The 22,125-nt window shown below is 32.4% G+C and overlaps 4 protein-coding genes across 9 annotated transcripts; 2 read left to right on the top strand and 2 right to left on the bottom strand.

Annotated features, from left to right (window-relative positions):
- The first annotated feature begins 578 nt into the window (after positions 1–578).
- On the top strand, positions 579–14,285 carry L(3)77cdf (phosphatidylserine synthase 1 homolog l(3)77CDf). Of its 4 annotated transcripts, none has more exons than XM_070293064.1 (7): positions 579–941; positions 1,657–2,211; positions 2,410–2,679; positions 3,614–3,836; positions 4,136–4,195; positions 4,875–4,958; positions 13,633–14,285. In XM_070293064.1, the coding sequence occupies exons 1-7, from the start codon at positions 751–753 to the stop codon at positions 13,666–13,668; spliced, it is 1,419 nt and encodes a 472-aa protein (XP_070149165.1). In that variant the 5' UTR covers positions 579–750; the 3' UTR covers positions 13,669–14,285. The 4 variants fall into 4 exon arrangements, with proteins under 4 accessions (XP_070149165.1, XP_070149167.1, XP_070149168.1 ...); XM_070293066.1 differs by having other exon boundaries at positions 4,136–4,202; XM_070293067.1 differs by lacking the exon at positions 13,633–14,285 and adding an exon at positions 11,460–11,516 and having other exon boundaries at positions 4,136–4,202.
- On the bottom strand, positions 5,569–11,896 carry LOC138931864 (endothelin-converting enzyme 2). Of its 2 annotated transcripts, XM_070293058.1 has the most exons (17): positions 11,701–11,896; positions 11,402–11,438; positions 10,196–11,182; positions 9,724–10,123; positions 9,543–9,653; positions 9,316–9,421; positions 9,054–9,246; positions 8,640–8,789; positions 8,484–8,576; positions 8,099–8,287; positions 7,745–7,876; positions 7,444–7,626; positions 7,193–7,299; positions 6,768–6,955; positions 6,509–6,675; positions 6,153–6,305; positions 5,569–5,960 (listed from the first exon to the last, which is right to left on the bottom strand). In XM_070293058.1, the coding sequence occupies exons 3-17, from the start codon at positions 11,162–11,164 to the stop codon at positions 5,742–5,744; spliced, it is 3,360 nt and encodes a 1,119-aa protein (XP_070149159.1). In that variant the 5' UTR covers positions 11,165–11,182; positions 11,402–11,438; positions 11,701–11,896; the 3' UTR covers positions 5,569–5,741. The 2 variants fall into 2 exon arrangements, with proteins under 2 accessions (XP_070149159.1, XP_070149158.1); XM_070293057.1 differs by having other exon boundaries at positions 11,402–11,896.
- On the bottom strand, positions 11,973–16,420 carry LOC138931865 (zinc finger protein 341). 2 transcript variants are annotated; one of them, XM_070293059.1, is made up of 9 exons: positions 16,223–16,420; positions 15,797–15,871; positions 15,419–15,680; positions 14,932–15,301; positions 14,501–14,695; positions 13,626–14,189; positions 13,247–13,516; positions 12,965–13,177; positions 11,975–12,742 (listed from the first exon to the last, which is right to left on the bottom strand). In XM_070293059.1, exons 1-9 carry the CDS (start codon positions 16,251–16,253, stop codon positions 12,554–12,556), a joined length of 2,169 nt encoding a protein of 722 aa, XP_070149160.1. In that variant the 5' UTR covers positions 16,254–16,420; the 3' UTR covers positions 11,975–12,553. The 2 variants fall into 2 exon arrangements, with proteins under 2 accessions (XP_070149161.1, XP_070149160.1); XM_070293060.1 differs by lacking the exon at positions 12,965–13,177 and having other exon boundaries at positions 11,973–12,742.
- A 322-nt stretch (positions 16,421–16,742) lies between these two features.
- On the top strand, positions 16,743–21,601 carry LOC138931861 (uncharacterized). The gene is made up of 11 exons (XM_070293053.1): positions 16,743–16,951; positions 17,116–17,276; positions 17,567–17,952; positions 18,185–18,341; positions 18,428–18,664; positions 19,278–19,404; positions 19,684–20,068; positions 20,184–20,296; positions 20,473–20,640; positions 20,874–21,005; positions 21,233–21,601. Exons 1-11 carry the CDS (start codon positions 16,869–16,871, stop codon positions 21,468–21,470), a joined length of 2,187 nt encoding a protein of 728 aa, XP_070149154.1. The 5' UTR covers positions 16,743–16,868; the 3' UTR covers positions 21,471–21,601.
- The last annotated feature ends 524 nt before the right edge of the window (positions 21,602–22,125 follow it).

The raw sequence follows: 22,125 nt of genomic DNA, 5'->3' as shown, positions 1-22,125 counted from the left end.
CTGCGGTGGGAAAGACACTAGAAATGCTACGAAGCGTTTAATTGACCAATCAGGGCAAAGAGAGTAAAGATTTCTTTATTTTAATTGGTTAATGCAATGCTTCGAAGCGTTTTGTTGACCAATCAGAACAAAGAAATCTTTATTCTTTGTGTCCTGATTGGTCAACCAAACGCTTCGAAGCATTTCTAGCGTCTTCTCGACCGCAGCCTTTGTCATGAGATTAAAAATTTTATAGCGTATTTAATGTTAGGTACATTTTAATCTTACATTTCATAATAATTTTCATTCTTTAGAATCTTAGAGTTTATAATATTGTATTAAGAGTTTTAGAGTTAATATTTTATTAATTATTATTTTTTTAATATTTTATTAATTATTATTTTTATTTATTATTTATTTATTATTATTTATTATTATGTACTATTATTTATTTATTTATTATTATTTATCATTATTTATTATATTTATTAATTATTTTCTACGTCTATGGTCGAATGACAGCTGCGATTGACAGATCCAACGCACGCTTTCTTTTCTATCGCGTCACTTCGTTCATGACCGATCGCTTGCATATCGGCGTGAAGTTGCGCGCTGGTGAGATGGTAAATTCACGAGGTTCATGGTGCACGAGTCTACCACATACCACCACCGTGACGACCGCGTTTACGGGAGAGGCACAATTTGGCGCGAGTAGGCAACGTGGTGCATCAATGGTGATCGAACAAGGCTGAGGCGCGAGAACCATCGAGGATGTCAATAATATTCCGGGAGACTGACAACACCAATGTCGGCGATCACAGGCTACGCGCCGGGACCGACAGCTTCCCGAGCATCAACGAGAGGCCGGTCGACGACATCTCCCTCGAGTTCTTTTATAAACCGCACACGATAACCCTACTGCTCATCTCCATTGGCGCCGTCATATACTCGGCGTTCACCAGGTAGCCACGAACGTCCGTCTCATCTCAACCCTTTGGAGGACCTCGCGTTTATATTTTACGATTTAAAGCTGATTAAATTCGTATTTTTATTGAAGATAGATCGGAATATGTCGAACTCTGATCAGATAATTCTGGGAAAAAATGTGATACAAAGTTTCCTCGACAATGTCCTAACATCATACTTCAAATAATGATGCAACATTCTCACACATTATATACAAGATTTTAATTCTTATATATTTGATGTGTTGCAATTCCCATATATAAATTATTAATGTTATATAAATATTAAAGAATAATTTGTCCTTGCATTGTCTATTATAAGTCATTCATGATTATGCTGTTGTATTTTGCATATTATATTCTGTATTTGTTATGTAATTTCTTCTTGCATCAATCCTGCTTTTATTAACATTTTTATGTCTTTTTAAAAATTATAGTCATAGTTATTAAAAATTTAAATTGATTTTAATTTGTAGTTTAATTTTTGATAAAATAATAAATATATATTAATTGTGACACTGTCATTATGACCGATAGATATAGCGATCATTGTTCTAAAAAAATTTGATTGAATTTAATTATCACTTATAATGCAGTTAGAATGAGAAAATTTATGTAAATATTTTTTGCAAATCACGTTCTACTTTGTTGTATCATCAGAAAAATACATTACATTATATTTATTATATTCCTCTAAATACCTTGATTTCAGAAATACCACCAATGTCGAAGGCAACATGTGGGCAGGCATGTTGTGTGTCATTTTCTTCTTCCTCATCATATCCGTCTTAACGTTTCCCAATGGTCCATTCACGAGACCTCATCCAGTGGTATGGCGGATAGTATTTGGCTGCAGTGTTCTTTATCTGATGGGTCTGTTGTTTATGTTGTTCCAAAACTATGAGACAGTCAGAAGGATTCTGGTATGGGTGGATCCGGGTTTAGCGTCCTTCCACATTGACATGGACAAGGAGTACGGCGTTAATTGCTCAGATGTCACGATAGAAAAAATTTGGAATCACTTGGATGTATTTGCAATGGCCCATTTTCTCGGCTGGGCCTTCAAAGCTATTCTGATTCGGCATCTTGGCATTCTTTGGGCCATCAGCGTCATGTGGGAGGTGACAGAGATCGCTTTCGCGCACTTGCTGCCAAACTTTGTGGAGTGTTGGTGGGATGCGTTGATTCTGGATGTTCTTGTATGCAATGGATTGGGTATCTGGGTTGGTCTGAAGATCTGCTCCATATTAGAGATGCGAGAATATAAGTGAGTTCACACACCTGTTGACATCCAAAAGCCTTGAAAGATATGATCGTTTTTTTTATAAGAATCTATTTTGTACTTTATAGAATTTTATTTCTATTTATGTATCGAAACTCTTTATTTTTATTTCATCTATTTTTCTCAACAAAGACTACAAACCAATATTGATTCCTGCATTTATCTTATTTCTTGAACACATAGATGGGTCAGCATCCGTGACATCGAGAGTACTACTGGGAAATTGAAGAGAGCAATGTTGCAATTCACTCCTGGTAGCTGGACATCTGTCAGATGGCTAGATCCCACTTGCACACATATGCGATTGGTCGCATTGTGTCAATTAGTGATATTCTGGCAAGTCTCCGAACTCAATACCTTCTTCTTGAAGCATGTCTATGAATTTCCGCCATCTCACCCCTTTGTTGTGGCCAGATTAGTGCTAATTGGTGTCATAGTCGCACCATCAGTTAGGTAAGCAATTCTCGATGTTCAATAGAAATAAAATATTACGTCGATAAAATATAGATTTCTTAAGAATTTTAAGAGTCTTAGAATCGAGAAAAATATATGAGTATATAAAAATTAAAAATTTTAAAACGGAATTTTATTTCAAGGAAAATATTTCATTAAACATATATATAATATGTAATAAACATATATATAATATATATGTGTATTACATTTAAAAAAATGCATTGATTGAAATTATATATTATATCAATATTACTTACCATATGTGTGTGGTTTACGAAAATTGATGTTTTCTTAATTTGGACATGGAGGGGTTATAGTAATATAGAGGGTGTTTTCTAATAAGTGGGAAGTATTGCAGTGGTGGATTCAGGATACAAAAATAAGAAAAAAAGTTCATACAAACATATGTCCGATATGATTTCGTTTCTGGATTACAGCCTGTTCTATTTTCTAACAGAATTAAGATAGCATATTTGATTATCGGTTTGCTGTTTATCTGTAAGATTCGAAGGATTTGAGGTCTTGCTAATCTATAAACATAAACACGTGCTATTTGTATTCTAAGTGGTACGGTTCGTATCATATGCTCAGTGAAAGTAAAGTATTCGTATCATACGTTAGCGCTATTAACACAGTCTATGTTTAAAGTAAAAATTATGAATTGGTTAAACAATGAAATGGCAGATATTATATGGATTTCCCGATGGCAATACAGTCAGAATTAGACTTTTGTAGAAAAGTTGAAAATATTGGAAAATAAAATAGGCTGTAACTTGGAAACAAGATCATATCGGACATATTTATATGAACTTCTTTTCTTATTTTTGTATCTTGAATCCACTACTGCAATATTTCCCACATATTGGGAAACACCCTGTATATATAATATTTAAATTAATAAAATAAATTAATACAATTGTCACAATTACAGGCAATATTATATGTTTGTGACTGATCCGACATGTAGTCGAGTGGGAACTCAGTGTTGGGTGTATGGGGCTATCATGGTGACTGAAGCCCTACTATGTATACGGCATGGTGCAGCTCTGTTTGAGCGTACTCAGGCTCTCAATATCCTCCTCTGGCTGCTTTGCCAATCTCTAGTCTCTGTTCTCTGTGTTTATGGCTGTGTCTTGTGGCATCAGTACTTTGAGGTAGTACTATATAAATTTGTAGATTTTGATCTTTTTCTAACATTAAGATCCAGAAAAAAATACTGCTATAATATTTTTAGCATCGGAAGAAAATTTAAAGGAAACATTGTATAATAATATGAATTAGAAATATCGCATAAATATATATATAATATTTCCCTTTTTCTCTTACACACTTACTTATAGTGATTCCATAGTGTTGTCATAAGCTGCTCGCGATTGTCAATAGTTAATTAATTATCAATTTTTATAATAAACTTTTCTTGTTCCTTTTAAATGCATGATGCTGATTGCTGCAGACGGGAAAGAAAGCCACTATAAGGCGGTCCATCTCCCATCTAGGCAACTTTAACACAAACGTAAGCGGTATGTGTTGATTAGATACTCGATGTAATCGAATTTGTGGCACTTGATTAATCACTCATCGTCGCTGTCATTGTTCCGAAATATATTCATTCGTTTGTATATACTTCGTCCGTTTGTTTCTTCATTAATGACTTGAATAATAAAAAAAAGTTATTAACCATCCAAATAAACGTTAAAATTATTTTATGTGATTGGATCTCTTTTCGCATCTTAGAAACTTTGCGAATTTTGAGATTTCGGATCTTTGAATATTTAGATTCTTGAAATCTCGTATCTTTGTATTTATTGGATTCCAAAACTTACAGATCTTGAAATAAATCCATTCTGGAAATTTAAATTTTCTCGTTCTTAGAAGAGTTCTTGAATCTTTGCTTCTTTTAAATTCTAACACATGTATTAATAAACAATTTCTTAGTTTTATTAGAAAATATATACATATATAAGATTTGAGAAATCAATCTTAATTAAAATATATTTTTTACTTTTCAATTCTTTATTTCTTACTTTCAATACTTTTTTATCTTTTAATTTTACTTATTTATTTATTTTCTTGTTTGGTATCTCTTGGGATTTCTCAAATCTTTTTAAATCAAATATTACATGCCAATCAATGATCGATATTTGATCAATGTGCAATTATTATTTATGAAAGCATATGTATGCATGTTTCAGGGAATATGGTTCGCCGTACGAAATCTGTGGAAGAATTGGATAAGAAGGAGCTTTGAGGGGAAAACTAAAGAAGACCGCTCGACGGTGAGCTGTGAACGTTAATGATATTTTCTAGTCGAATAAAACAATCGCGCGTAGTGATTCATGGGATGAATGATAATGCGTGCGTGGGAATTAATTACTTATGATATGACGTGGTGTAAATGTCTCCGAAACTGTTGTTCTTTGTTCCTCAGAATAAATGGATGTTGTTACGTTGTTACTACTTGAGTGATCCGCAGACGCTCCGATTAGCGTTCGGTCAAGTTCGATGTGAGTCTTGCGTAAAAACCATTTATTGATTCATATTCATCTACAATTATATTTCTATTCATTTTCATTTAACGTAGCTATAATTTTATCTCGCAAAGAATGCGCTTGCAACGACATGTTTGTTAAAATACTGGTTTTAAATTTAAGACACATTACATATCTTCCTTGCACGCGCGTGAATAAGAATCTCTTTATATATAAATTTAGGGATACAGAAGCAAAATACACACGTTTTCCGACTTTTTTTTTATATAAAATTGGATTAGAGGTATAGTCTTACATATATCGTTCGTGAATGGAACGAAAAGTAAATACTTAGTATTTTTAATTCCAAACAAAAGATAAATCCAATCGTTTGTCCGAATCTGTACATTAGAAAAATTTAGGTGTGAATCTCGCAGAACGGATAAACGGACGTGAATTTCGTTTTTGTATCTATCAATTAAGTCTTTTAATAGTTTGCGTCGCGAATATTTGTAGACTGATTGAGTCTACATTAAATGAAATTGCAACATCCGCGGGTGTTTGTTTGGTCACATTTTCCGCGAACGGTTTTCACTCTGGCATCAGTGCCGCAGTCTCCTTGAAATCTATATACGGAAAGACGCTACAAATATCGTTGGGCGCGATCTCCGAACCTACCGGGCAATTCCACGCCTCGGCGAGAAGTTCACTGTTTGATGCAGAGACAAACAAGTGAATCCGGTTCGGCAGATTCTCGCTCTCGTGCAAAGAGATGTACGAAGACGTGAGTGATGTCTTCGTGCAATATGTCTGCAACCGGCAAAGATAAATAAAAACTCAAGCGTTCATCCGGGCCGAATCAACGATGGTCGGTTTCGAGGGTACCGAGATACTTCGGATTTTATTATTATCCAAAAGGTTTGAAGATAATTCCCCCCCCCCCCTCTCCTCTCACTAAATAAAGCTATATTGTTAATGTAAATCAAACTGTGAGAACAGTACCTGAGCGTAGGCGAGATAGAATAATTGGTTAATGTGGAGTTTTATCCACGGAAGCCTCCTTTCTGTATCCGATCTCGTAAGAACCAAAGTATCATAGGCTAGTCTGAGTCCCATAATTTCAGACAACCGCTCGTTCAAGGTCAATCGCGGAATCTACAATATTTCGACAAGTATTGATAATTTGCGTATGCAAATAATTCAATAAATTACGCGATTCGCAGGAAACGTCTTATTTTTAAACCTTATTACAGAATCTTTTTTAACCATATTGTTTTATTATATGTATTATATGTATATATATTTATTGCATAATGCGAAGTACACATTATGCAATATAGGATTAAGTATCCGTTTACCATAAACGATACTGTCTGATCGGTGAAGGGTAATGTCATGTTCATAGGTCCTTGATACAAGTTTTCCTTTTGACAGTTGATATAATCGTCGAAGTTCGTGTCGGTGAATTCATTCTCATACATCAGGGAATCTTGAATATTCCTGGTTTTATCCCAATAGTGTATACCTATGACGAAGACACGAATAATCGAAAATCTTAATTACAAAACAATGTACAAATATTCGTTTGTATAATTAGCACGTGTTTGTTTCATTTACCATTCGCATCGAAATGATGGGCGATCTGATGTGCTATTAAATTCCCAAGTGTCGCCAGCAGAAGATAATCGAAGGAGAGTTCGTCATTTATCAAGGACCAATCGATAATGCCGTAGGGAATCACGACGAGGTTCAGGCCGTAAATCGCTTGGGCCTTCGATTGAAATGGCGTCGCATAATACGTCCAACTACACGTGATTTACAGAAATATAAAAATTTAAAAATCACAGAGAGAGAAATCCAAAATTCTTTCTTTTGAACTTCTAGATTAAAAATTGCATAAATCAAAAAATCTAATAATATACTATCCGTAAAATTATAAGATTTTAAAATTCTTAGGAGAAATTCCAACAATTTATAAACTTCTGAAGAAACTGATGCTGAATTAATTAATTAGTTGAATTAATTAATTGTATTTTACTTACATTTGCTTTGGATCGCCGACTTCTCTTTTTAATTCGGCATATAATAGAATTCTGTATCTTTTCAGCAGAATCATCGAATTATTGAAGTAATTGTCGGACAAAATTATCTGAAATTCGATTTTCGCTGTATATGGTGTAATTAGGGAAATTTTTCATTCACAATGATAAATTTTCAATATGAAATTTTTTAATAATATTTTAATATTTTAATATTCATTTTAATAACAAATAGTAACAGTAAAAAATATTACCTGTGAGACATTATATTCATTGTATAACGAATGTCTGTTCTTGAAATAGGAAATAACAGGCAGTGCAAGCTGCAGATTGTCGATTTTCTTCAGCAATCCTTGTAGTCCTTCCTCTCTGGCCCATTCCACTTCTTTAGTTTTTATCTTTAGCGTTCGTTTTAGCTGATTGAACATCTTTTTTGTCTATTAAGGGATATAATAAAAATTGTCACAAACAGAGTAAAAAGAAATAACTCATAGATCCAAAAAATTTGCAATTTTGTATTTAATATATTTTATTTATATTAAAGTTTACTCTTACCATATTATTCATCTGTATTATTTCATAATTAGTAAAAGAAGATATATATAAACTGGATGCTTCCAGCTGTAGGAGATAGGTAGCAACTTGCAGACAATAATCTTTCACATTATTGTGTCTTGGTAGCACCAACTACAAAATTTATTTTATTAGAAGCAGAACATTTTAATTAATAATTTATTATAAAATATAGAACTACATATATTACAAAATAATTCTTGCTTATTAAATTATTTTTAATAATTAAATTGTTTTAATTACTTTAAATTTTTTTATATATCTTTTTATAATTAAACTTATATATAATTTGTTCAACAAACTATAAAACAATTCAAGTAAAATGTCGTTAATTACCTCTTGATAAAGGTTGTGTGCATATAATCCTAATATCGCATTGTTGAGTCCTACAGGATCCTCTTTACTGAATTTCTCTAATTCGCGTAAACCTTTAATCAATGCGGTGTAGAAGTAAATTTGGATATTAGCTTCGCTGGTTATCATATCCATTCCTGTTAGCGAACGAATTAATTGTGTCCAATTCACCTGCAATAAAAAATTTAAAAAATTAGAAAATTATGAATAGAGAAGATTGAATATTAGAAAGCTAAAAAATATAATTTAGAAGATTAAAAATTTTTTTCTTTTTGTGTATTCTGTTTCACAAAAATTATTAAGTTTTTCTTTTATTCTGACTAGGAGAAATCTGTCTATTACTAAAATTATCTATGTTTTTACTTACAAAAGTACTGCTGCTCTGCAATTCGTCTAAACTGACTTTACTATAGTTATTCAATACATATGCTTCCCGTATTTCACTTTTGGACGGAAAATGCTGCAAAATGAATATTATTTTACCTTTAAATAGAAATTGTTGGCTTTGTTAGATTTCAATTACCGAAAAGTATCCTTGCATTAGAATAATGTCGATTGTATGAATAGTTTTTTCTATGTTCTCCTGTTTTAGGTAACTGTCATTTAAATTTTTAAAAACATTAAGCACTGTTAGAGCTTCCTTAATGGATCTCATAAATTCTTTTGTATTACTCTGAAAAAAACAAATGAAAATAATTATTTAATTACATTCGCTTCTATTAATCTATCGTATTTATTTCCTAATTTATTTTTATTGTTTATTTATGTTTCTCTTTTTACTAATCTTAAGTAATTTAAATAAAAGTTTATATATCAGCAGAAAATGTGTTAACTAAACTCTAAAAGATTAGAAGATGATCTTCATGGAAAAAAATTTTTATTCTTATTTAAAAAGAGTTACTTTGTATATTTTTGATAATCTCAATAAGTTATGTACCTTGCATCTTTTATAATTATTATATAAAATTTCAAGATCCACATAACGTCCTTCCGTCTCAACCTCGTTCTCGGAGCATGGATCCTCCTCCATGTATTTGAAAGGACTTTTATATGTCGTAGGACCTATTTTAAGTGTGAAACTGTTTGGATAATATTCATCTAATTCTGGCACAACATCGAATAAAAGAGCACTGCAAAATAATTCTAATTTATAATATTTTATAAAATTACGAACACAAAATATATCTTCGAGAATTTACCTGTGATGTAACATTAATTGTGCGAGTAATTTTGTAAATCCTACATAATTATCAGACCATGTGGCATCTGTATAAAATTCTCCTATTCTTTTTAACATATCATTTGCTGCAACAGAATGAATTAATATAGATAATGACTAGTCTTTGTAATTTTATTATTTTTATATTCACGTGAATTTTTATTTAAGATTATTAATTGTTTATTAGATATGTTTAAAAGTCTTTACCCATTTCTGCTCTTTCATTGAAATTCACATTTCTTTCATATTGTACACAGCTATCATAATACGTTGCAAAATTCGAGTATATGTTTTCGCGTTTCTCTTTTAACATCTGCCCTAAAGCATTTAAAATAATAATGTATTAATTATAATATAATTTATTTATAATGTTAATTAATCAACATACTGGCAATACGTTGATAATTTCTGAATTTTAGATTTCTATCTGTCAATTGCGGATCCGCTTCGAAACCACCGCAAGCGTACTCGTAGAAATCTTCACAAGGATCGGCAGTGTGATTCATATAGGACAACATCTTGCTGGCAATCTGTTTGCAATGTCCTGTTTCGCAAACATTTGCATCCTCGTCAGGAAGTGTAGTCCTCACTGTTGTAAGCCTCGTCTCATCCTGGTTTATTATGTTTGTCGTATAGTTGTCAAAAGCAAAAATAACTATGTTTGCATAATTGTTTATGGAAGATACATTATATTCCTCGATGGCACTAGAAGTCACATTCTCATTGTACTTTTGAGTTGTAATCTTGCTATAGTTCTTTGAAGCCGCATTTGTCATGTCTTCAGTTTCCTATAAAGAATTAAATATTATTATAAATATTGACATAAATTTTCTGCATATTTGAATTTATCATTACATTACGTTTCTAATTTTTGTAATTGGTGAAAACCTTTCATCTATGGCAGGAGTATAATTCATTGTGGCAGAAAAACTCGTTACATTCTTATTAATTAATGTCGGATTATACCCTAGACTGGTAGTAGATTCCTTATAATTTAAATATGTTGTTGAATATTTAGTATTTCTATCTTCTTCAAGATTTGATTGAGTCGGCGATGTAGAAGTGATTATATCGTTTGTTGTTATATCAAATTGTGATTCCTCAGCATAATTATAGAAATCGGAAAGATATTTAACACTCGTATTTTTTTCAGGATCGGTCGGAAAACTCTGCGTTGTAATATCAGTTACAATAGCAGCTTTCAATCTCTCATATTTATTAGTAAAATTTTCAGCAGCATATCTTTCAGAATCATTTAATGAAGATGATAATGTTGGAATTGTAATATTATCAATTGTGGTATCAACTTTTGATTTTTCTATATTGTAATATATATCAGGAAAATATCTATCAGTCGTGGATTCAACGGATTTTGAAAATGTAACATTCTCTATGTCGACAGTCTTAACATTGTATTTTAACGTAGTGTTGCTGACAATTGGTCCATTTGGCAATATTGAAGTTGTATCATTATCGATGATATTATCAGTTATAATATCATATGGCAATATAGTCAAATCGATGTCTTCTTCGGTAGTTTCTGTATAATAAACGATTTTTTTCGTCGCGGAAAAGTCTTCAGTTTTTTTTTTAGGTACAGTTACAGGGAACATAATTATTTCACCCTCCGTCGTTCTATTCTTTTCAGAATAACGCTCGAAATGATGAGATCCCTTAATGTTCTTCTTTGAATACTCCTCAGTGACGACATCAATATTTTTCGTTGGTTCTGTTTTCTCTGTGTTCATAGTGGATGTAGTTGTTCTTGGAGTTGTCAGAGTCGTTAATACAACTGTCATGATTGTGGAAGTCGTTATTGCCTCCTTCATATGTTCTTCATGATGATGCTGTTTAAAATATTTAATAAAATTATTAATTATTTGATAAAATTATTAAGTTCTTCTTGAGACTTATTGATCAAGATAGCGAGCCCACATAATTAAGAGATGGTTATTGAATGGTCAAAGTTTGCCATAGATACGTTGAATATTTATCGTTTCCTATTTTTCACACAATTTTCTGGTATACCTATATTTCCCCAAAGATATCTTAATGAACAGCATTACCTGTGGCTCATTTTCAATGTATTGATTCTTGTATTCTCTATGATTTCGCATTTTCCAGGGTATGCAGGCGAGGATAAGAATGAGGCACATAAAAAAGAAAATGAGCAAGGTGACGAGACAGCTTCTATACGATTGATCTCGTTGAGCGACCTTGCCTTCTTCCCGATTGTTGACTTGATATGTTTTGCGAAAGGGCATGGTCTCTTCTTTTTAATTAACTATGTATATTGATTTGCTCACAATTGGAATATTTATGATCGTACACTGTAAAATATACACGACAGACTAGCGTTGCGTACCTTAATCTTCCAAAGATGCCGATTGCGGTTTTGCTCTGACCACTTCCTTCCGAATATTATCGCACGAGGAAACTCTAGCGCGATAGAATTTCTAAATTAATGAACCAAAACTTTTCGTTCGTTTACATAATGCATTCGATTTGAAGTTAAGGCGCTGTGTACAAATGTGAATTTCAGAAGTTAATAAATTAATTTGTGATTTTGAGAAGTTTATTAATACGAGAAAAAGAAAGCGCATTAATTGGAATTCGAACCTAAAGGAGAGAAATTTTAGGGCAATAATAAACTTTTTGGCTATATTTCATAAAATTGATATTCTTTCTTAAAAGTTATTTCATATTTTTCACATATTTATGTGAAAAATCTGGTAAATTTTTTTTTATTTTATAACAAATAAATTAAAAAGATGCCGCGCTGCGCTGAATGTTTCGTTATAATTCTGAGATACCATGCACATACTTATATTTATATTAAAAAAATTTAACAAACAAAAGCATTCAAAAGGATACTCGAAGTATCATTATAACTATAGCTGTGACTATACGACGAGTTTTCTGATAGAAGGATCGAAATTGTGATAACGACACCGAACATCTTCGATGTATGTGCGCGTATATATATAAGTTATATATCGATAGAGCATTTATAATATAATTATCACAGATATGTAAACTACAAAATACCGTACGCGAATATAAAATGCAATTTACGTCTTCACCGATGATCCCATTGCACGTGCTACGACTTATCTACGTCCTAATTTGATGTACAATTTATAAATATGAATAAAAAATATATATATACATATATACGCATGTATATATATATATATGTATATGTATTGCAAAACTCTCTACTCGCTTGCGTTAGACGAGTAGAGCTCTATGTTGTGCTTAAAATCCTCGAAGTTTATAACCGGCGAGTCGGCTCGCTCGTTTAATTCGCTGCCGGTCGGTGCGATCTTTGAGACGGAAAGAATGTTTCCTGTTTTCTTGCAAAATTCTTCATTAAAATCGTCAGACTTGGATGTTTCAGAGGCAATCTACAACGAAATAAGGAGTTTAAGAAATTAAGTGCAAAGAAAAGATAGAAAAAAAGAAAAATTTATATACAATTTCAAAAATAAAAGCGAAATAATTAATATCCTGCCAATAAGAAAATAATAAATAGTGAGATTGAAACGAAATTAAAAGAAATTTAAAAAAAAATTGAAAGAAGAATTATATTAAAAAAGATATAAAGAATTATTTAAAATACGAATTACTTTTTTTTTTACTACATCGGCTTTAATTTTTTCCAATTTTTCTTTATCGACAAGCGGAACTGCAGTCTTTGATAATGTTTGTCTCTTTGGGGTTGGTTTCCTTGGTTTAAACGATCCGGACGCTTTTTTTGGTAGCTGTGAGCTTGTGTGTTTCTTAGTCTCACCCAATTGCTCACAATTATGGGTAACTAGCTGTTCTTTAGTCTTAAAAGTCTGTGTAATATTTATAATCAATTATCGAGGAATCAATCGATTAATATTTCGAATCGAAATGGGACTCACATGAGAGCAAATGTCGCACTTAAGACTGTGCTTATTCATTTCATGATGCTTGAGAGCCTGCGCCCGATGAAAATTGCGATTACAATGGCTGCAACTGAATCGTTTGACATTGCTGTGCGTCAACAGGTGCCGTTTGAGCTTATCCGGCCGCGAGAACTCGCTCATGCAGCCAAGATAGCCACGAAACGGGCACTTGAGCCTTTTCGTCAGGTCATGAATCAGCATGTGCCGTCCCAAACGATCTTTTCGCTTGAATTTGGCCGGGCAATGCTGCGAATTCAAATATAAACTATAAATGTTATTTTTTAAATTTACAATAAACAATATGCAGTCTTATTTTAACCAATTAATTACTCCGTATATTTACTTTTTTGCTTACCGAACAGGAAAAGGGTGTCTCCTCGCTGTGTATCAGTTTATGATTGGCCAGGTACTGCTCGGTTTTGAAAGTCTTGCCGCAATCCTCGCAGGCGAATTTCGCCGATGCCGAGTGGGTTTTGAGATGACGACGTAAAAATCTCTCGATGAGGAAGCTCTTGCCGCAGTGTAGGCATGCGTAATCGTGCGTAGTAGTTTCTTGATGGTGTTGAAGCGCCTCGAGATTTGAGAACGACGATTTGCAGACCGAGCAGCAGTAGTATTTCTCCGTAGTCTTTTGCTTCTGGACGGAGTGAACGTACTGATGACAACCAAGATCCGAGAGAGTACTGAATACCTCGCCGCATACATGACACCGGTACTCCGAGCATTTGTGATTACGTGTGTGCTCCAGAAACTCTTCCAGCTCCGAGAACATCATGCTGCAGCTACTCTGCACACATTTGTACACTTTCAGCGCTAAATGTGAGACGATGAGATGGCCTTTCAGAGCCTTGTATGAGTCGAATGTTTCCTTGCAGAATTGGCAGTGATATGTGCGGTCGATACTTCCGTCTGGAGGCGCCTGGTATTTTAGAAGAAAATAATTAGAATAATAATATGAAAATATGAAAATTACTGTATGCTATTAAAGTTAAATCAAAAATAAAAATAAGCCCAATTGTACGCACTTGAAGCTTTATGTTTTTTTCAGAAATAAAATTAGGTTGCTTCAATATAATTTTAATTTTAATATATAACAAAACTTGATATAATTTAAATAGTCGAAACGTTTCTATTCTTGTAATATAATGCATTTTTATAAAAAGAAAAGCTCTTCTTCCTTATGAAAAAATTCAAATAAAGATACGTTTTAATTAATTAAAGATATTTTACCTCTGGTGGTAACGAGTGAATGGCAGTGCCAGGCCAAACTTTGTGCGAAGACATATGTTTCTTCACATTTGACTTCTGTGCAAATGCACGACCACACACTACGCATTGATAAGGCTTCTCTCCAGTGTGAGAACGTTCATGCTGCTGCCAATAGAATTTCTTTGCAAATTGTTTGTTGCAATAGGTACACTTATACTGCAACAATGTAATCAAGTATGTATTTTACTATAAAAATGTACTTTTTTCTAATTTATCAATTTATTCATTAATATAAAGAAAAGACGGAGATAAAAATTCTACAATTATATTTTATAAATTAATTAAATATTTAATAAACATATATATTTATTATCTATTTTAATATTATAAAAAAATGGATCTTATAGATTTCAGTTATCTCATGTTATTGAAGATAACATCACAGTACATACCTTTAAGTTCTGTGTTTGACTAATGTCGTTTTCTACTTCATCGGGCAAATTATCCTGGAAGGATACTTCGTTGTCCTCAATGGATGGTTCATTGCCATCTAAGGGTGGTTCATCTGCCACAAGTGGTTCGTCTGCCATAAGTGGTTCGTCTGCCACTGATGGCTCGTTATCCAACAAAGCGTTAGGATGTTCGGACTGGCTCGAGACGTCTTCCTGCGGGCTGACGTCGTTTTGCAGTTGTATTGTCGGCACCTCGTTCGAATCATCCCTCGTCGTCTCAGCAAAAGGATTCAGACTTTCTGTGCTTAAGATGATTGGCACACTGAACGTAGAATCTGTTGTGAAGTAATTGGCAGCCTCTTGGTCCACACTATAACAATTGAATCAATTGAAAACAATGTAAAAATATTTAGTTAAGACAGTTCATATATAATTGCATACTACATATTTATATATATAATTATTAATTATAGCAATGTCTTGTTACCTAAATAGCATATCTGCTTCTTCAAGAATAATAGGTTCTCCAAGCTGAAAAGTTTCCTGCGAATTATATTGCGATTCATCTGGAGTGGCATCTTCTACATGCATCACATGACTTTCATCGTTTGTCAGGAATTGAGTCAGGTCCACTGTCTGCTCCTGCGTCTTTTGGTGCGTTCTCTTGTGAAGCACAAACATCTGCAGTGACGTAAATTGGCTCTTGCACTTGCCACATTGGAATATATCCTCCTCATCCTGATCGATTGCTGTTGAGAAAATATCAACATTAAGTATTATATATATGAATATATAATGAATATTAAAAGACATTTATGTATGACAAGAAAATATTTTCAGACATCTGCTTTGCGTATATATATACCTGACTGCTCAACTTCGGCTATCAAAGTCTGTGACTCCAACAAGGATTGCACAGAGGAGCCGTCTAGTGAGACATCTATAAAAACATTGAATAATTTAACAAGACTGAATATTAGCGACAATGAGCATTCCTGAGCATTGTTTTAAAATAAGATATTTCAGAAATGTTATTGTGAATTACTATACAAAATGTGTCAAGTTAAGATACAGTCAGTATAATAATCCGATTTCCATTTAAACAATTTTTCAAATTTACCTAAAATCGTAAAAGAGAGAGAGTCTAAATGTACGAATTTCCAAATGCACATAAAAGTTCCAAAAAACGAGGATGTCAGAAGCTCAAGAGGAGAATTGGAGCTTGACAAACGAGAAAGGTTGTTGACGTTTCCGGGATTGGTTAACCCCACCTATTTCGACGTGTCTTTACCTGTCAAAGCATCGAGGATAGAATGCGCCATGTTTCGCAATCAGCACGTCATTTTAATATGGAGAAACGAAGGAATGAGGCCAAACTCTTTCGCGAGTCAGCGAAGGGACAATCGTCCAGGATGAAAACATAACAATTTCCTCGCTCTCACATCCTTGATTACTGTCGAGCGGCGCACTGATCGATACCTAACCTCAAAACCCGACATCGCGCAATAACGTAAACGTTGATTCTCAATGGTGTCCCTAAACAAGCTTATGGCAATATTTCATGAATGCAAATTTCATCGCTCGATTTTTAATCGATTCGAACCAGGGAATTTTTATATAGGGAATTTTGTATAGGGAATTTTATATAGGGAATTTTTATAAGAAATTTTTATAGAAAATTTTTGCATTCCTCAAAATTTGGCTAAAGTGCTTCTATATAATTATAAGTCCGTGGATAAAATATCGTATCGCGAGATTGTGGCATTTGATTCTATCGATTGACAGGTTAGATCGATTAAATATAAGTTTGATCGATTTATGTATACCAGACAGCGGCTTTTAGGTTGGGTATAACCTAAGCTTTAATCTTTTTTTAATCTCACGTTACAATGAGTTTTTGACATTATTAGAAAAAAGATACTTTACAAAATAAAAAAATGGCGGTATCCCTTTGCGGAAGGATTGTTTCAACGCAGCGGAATTTTTTGAAAATTCCAAAACGGCACGGATATATAGTCCTGTAAGTGTTCGTCTTCGTTATTTTACGCAGTAATTAAGCTTAAATAAAGTTCACATTTTCCTTAATAATTATTTCTGTATCTTTGTTATTATACTTTTATATATATTTTATACATATTTTAAATTTGTTTTCTTTTTTAATGTTATTGTATCTTTTATGTCAAGACTTCCAGAGATAGGCGAAGAATCGTCAGAGAAAAATCCATTATTGAAGGATGATAACTTACCAGAATTTAATACAATTACAATTGAAAAATGCACTGCAGCAATTGGTAAACAAACTGTCGAGTTTGAAGAAAAGATGAAAAGTCTGGAAAATGTTCAAAGTACGTGTAAAATGTTAAATTAAAAGTGTCAAATTAAAAAATGTACAATCTGTTAAAAATTAGAAAGAATTTTTAATTATAAAATTGATATAGAATACAAGTTAATAATTAACATTAGAAATTCATTTTACATGTTATACTTTTTAATATAACATGTTATCACCAAGAGGATAACAAATACCTTTGCTCATGAATTATCTATTACTAACAATAATAATAATGTAACATATTTCGAATCAAAAGAAATGTAATTGTGATTTTTAATCATTAATTTTTATAATTTATTACAGTTAGAAAAGACTTAGATATATTTAGGGATTGGTTAGATCCAATCGAGGATATATATCTTCCTCTAGAGACTACATGGGGTATAGCAAAAACTTTGTATTTTGGCAATCAGAGTCTGATGCCAACAAAATGCTATATGGGTATTCATGAGCGTGCCACAAGAGCTTTAGCTAGCAAATATGGCAGTGCACCAATTTTTAAAGCATGCAAAGAAGCTCTCGATAATAAGAACATCAAATTAACACATTCACAGAAGAGAGTATTGACCAAATATGTGTTGGAGGGAAGATTGAATGGTCTACAACTGCAAGATAATGAGTTTGAGAAGTACAAGGACGACTTGAACTATATTCTATCAAAAATTAAAGAATATAAACCCAAATATGAGGTTTGTCATATAATCTGAAATACATATAGCAATTATATAAAGAGCAGCTGGTAAAAATTTTTGCAAAATAATATTATTAAAGATTTTTTTCAATTTATGTCAAAGGAAATATAAAATTAAGTTATCTGAATTTTTTATTATTTTTATCATTACAGTGCATTTCTAATTAATAAATGTTTACAATTTGTATATCAGGAATAGCAGCAAATTAAAATTTAATCGACTTTTTTAGAGTTCTACAGGCGCTTACAGTATGACAATACAAAGCAAAGACATTGTGATAGACTTTCCAGAGGACTTTGTTAGGTCTATTGCGGCCGATCCCTCCCGACCTTTCTTAGGGCCTTGGAAAATCACTTTAAGGCCATATATCCTGAAACCGTTTATGGGTACAAACATTTTTCAAATTTTCATGAATAGATTAATCAAATATTAATGTTCTGAAATTTTAATCATCCGATTATTATCCCATTAGAGCATTGTCCTGATCGCAAGTTAAGGGCAGCAGTCTGGAATGCCGATGTCACTCGGTGCTCCATTTATCAGGATAGGTCTGTACAAGCGAGTGTGACGTTGGAGGAACTTCGAGCCAGAAGAATCGAGCAGGCGCAACGTTTAGGGTATAAACATTTTGCAGAAATGAGTATGGAGACAAAGATGGCTGGAAATTTGGAAAATTTGTATGGCACGTTGGAAACTCTTCGAAGTACTGGTATAATCATCAGTTTCTTGTACATAAGAAATATATAATACAAAAATAATCGATAATTTATTACAGCTTTTATTGTAATAGAAATTTATTAATTGTTATCAAAAAACATTAACATTTAGATTTATTAGTAAAATAGTATATTTTTATTAATATAATACATATAGATTACATATGTATACAGGGTGTAACAGAGCGCTCGTATCAGCAGCTTTTTGAGGAAACAACGCATTTTCGCGAAAAATGTTTTATGCAAAAGTTGTAGAGCTCTAAGTGGCGCATTATATAATAATATTAGTATAACCTTAAATAGCACCGTCAAGATCATATAATTTTATAATTATAATTTAATAATTTATAAATTTTATTTTTATAAATTATGACCTTGACAGTGCTATTCAAGGTCATACTAATATTATTATATAATGCACCACTTAGAACTCTACAACTTTTGTGTGAAACATTTTTCACGAAAATGCGTTGTTTCCTCAAAAAACTGCTGATATGGGCGCTATGTTACACCCTGTACATGTATATATATATTTAATAATAGATTTTTATTATTGTCTATAATAAATCTATATAATAATTGATTAATAACATAATATTTTGAAAGCACTGCCGGTCCAGGAGCAAGAAATTGCAAGTTTGACAGAATTTGCAAATGAAAGAGGCTTTAATGATACTCTAAGAGTATGGGATGTTGCTTACTGGAATAGAAAACAATATCGCAGCATATACAAGTAAGTAAATTAATCTCAACATAAGTTAAATTCTGTGTACAGTATATTAGAAGTGGTATTTATATCTTAAAGAATATTTTGCTTATTCAATATGTATAATATTTATATTCGAGAATATAATTATTTTTGAAAAGATTCGTAGTTTTCTGCATTATAAAATTTAAGTGTTGTTAAAGATATTTATATTTATCACAATTCCATAACATTGAATAAAATATCGTTAAAAGATATCGTATTTTCGATTAATGGACCCTTATTTTTAATTTTACGCTGATTCAGTTGCAATGAGGACGAATGGAGATCATACTTTCCGCTACCGAATGTTCTGTCAGGTCTCTTCGAGCATATTGAGACGCTGTTTAACGTAAAAATTGTGGAGAGTAAGAAAGCAGACATTTGGCACAAGGATGTTCGATTCTTCGATGTATTTGACTTGAACGGATCCAGCGCGGCGCCCATCGCAAACTTCTACCTGGATCCTTATGCGAGAGGCGCGGAAAAATATCGCAAGGAGCAAGAATCGGGATGGATGTCGACGATAAAAAGCAAGAGCAAGATCGGCGATAGCACTCCGTTGGTCGCTTTGATCTTCAATTTTCCACCGCCTGTAGGCGACAAACCCTCTTTGCTCTCCTTCAAGGACGTGCAGATTCTCTTCCAAAAGGTAACAGGTTCTTACATTGTTTTCATTGAAATCACAAAATTTATATATATTTAATTTGTTAATAAAATAATTATATATGTATCTTTTCTCAAATTTTTTTCAAAATTTTTCATAGTTTGGGCATGCCTTGCAACATCTCTTAACTACAGCTGAGTATTCGGACATTGCTGGACTATCATTTGTGGAATGGGACGCAGTGTTCATTTGTGACTTTTTCATGGAAAACTGGTATGAAATGAAGTTGTTTTTCTACTTATTCTATTTGTTCAATAGCTTTTCTTGCATTCTTAATGCATTTGTGTTATAATTAACTGTCAATACATTATAATTTTATTCAATTGATAAACTAATAACGAAGTTAATAATTTAAAAATGTCTTGTCCCCCTAAATGTTTGTTTGATAGGTTGTACGAACCATTCATGTTACAAAAAATCTCTGGACATTACGAAACGAAACAGCCATTGCCTGTTGAAGTTATCGAGGGAATAAAAAAGATGAGATCACACTTTGCTGGCTACAAACTATGTAAGGAACTTTATCTGTCGCACTTGGATTTAGAGTTGCATTCCAGGTAAATATCAATTTGATTTGTAAAGAATCTTAATCTTTAAGGCCGGTTCTACAATAAGTCGTATGTCGTTAGCCGTAAGCAAATTGACCAACCACAGTCAATATTTTTTGAAATTATGGACTGTGATTGGTCAATCTCCTTACGATTAACGACATACGACTTATTGTAGAACTGGTCTAAGTGAATCTCTGAAAGTTATTTAAAAGAAATGTAACTTACCAAAAAATCTGCAGTGATCAATTTTGGGTGCCAATGATGAAACATCTGTGGCCAAAGTATTTTAAGTTACCTCTCGAGAAACGGGACGTTCACGTCTGTTCTTTCGAAGCTATATGGAGTGGAAACTGGGCAGCTGCATATTTCAGGTATCGTAGACTCGAAATATATAATTTATATATAATATATAATTTATACATGAATTCGCAAATATATTGATCCTAATTTCGTACAATTGATACTGTTGATGCAATCGTTATCTCGAATCTTACAGAATTTTTGTATTATTAAAATAATGAAAAAAAAACTTGTCTGTTTAATCGCGATCGATATATTACATTTTTATATTTTTAAATTTTTACAATGTCAATTGTAGCAAGATCTGGTCCGAAATGATAGCTGCCGATTTGTATACGGCGTTTCAAGAAATTGAATTCGACGACAAGTTGCGGCAGAAGGAGATGGGCGCGAGATTCCGCGACACATTCTTGTCCTTGGGCGGCAGTTATCCTGCCGCCGAAGTGTTCAGGAAGTTCAGAGGTAGAGATCCGAGTCCGCAAGCGTTGCTGGACAATCTCGGATTAGCTTCACGAGTAACTAAAGAAGCCAAGTGATACAATTAGGTAATTAGATAGATTGGTACTTTTTAGCAAAATGTAAAAGAATGAAAGAATTTTGTATAGTTATCTCTCGAAAATAGAAGGACTGATTGATGTAAAGTTGTCAAATTATGCAATAAATTATTACCTATAAGATATATATTATACATGAGAAATGTTTTTTTTTTTTTTAGATTAAAAAAATACACAAAAGATAAATAATTTGAACAAAATGCAAGTTAACTTCAACAAATTAAAGTTAAATAATTTGAAATGCGTTATTACTTGAATAAATTTCCTCGCATTTCATTAATTTCTCGATTATTATATTTCTATTATGATATTATATTTATATATAATTATATAAATATTATATTACATATCTATATTTATTATACTTGCATGATTATTTATATTTCCATGATATGATTTATATTTACATGATTTCTATATATGTATAGATTTGTCGGTAACAATCAATTCTCTCTTAACGTTAATAGATAAAGCAGTGTTTTGCCGAACATTATTTAGAATTTAATTAACTTGTACGATAACAGATGGCGAAACAATGTATCTTACTATGGCGAATTATTTCAAGTGTGTACGCAGACATTTAAATAATGAATTAATTAATTTAATTTAGTGTAATTTAAACAGTTCACAGTAAATA

The sequence above is a fragment of the Polyergus mexicanus genome, unplaced genomic scaffold (genome assembly GCF_030449975.1).
Source record: "Polyergus mexicanus isolate NDT 795.1 unplaced genomic scaffold, iyPolMexi1.0 SCAF_3, whole genome shotgun sequence".
NCBI lineage: Eukaryota > Metazoa > Arthropoda > Insecta > Hymenoptera > Formicidae > Polyergus > Polyergus mexicanus.
Note: the sequence above shows the minus strand (reverse complement) of the source record. Positions and strands in the feature narration are given on the sequence as shown.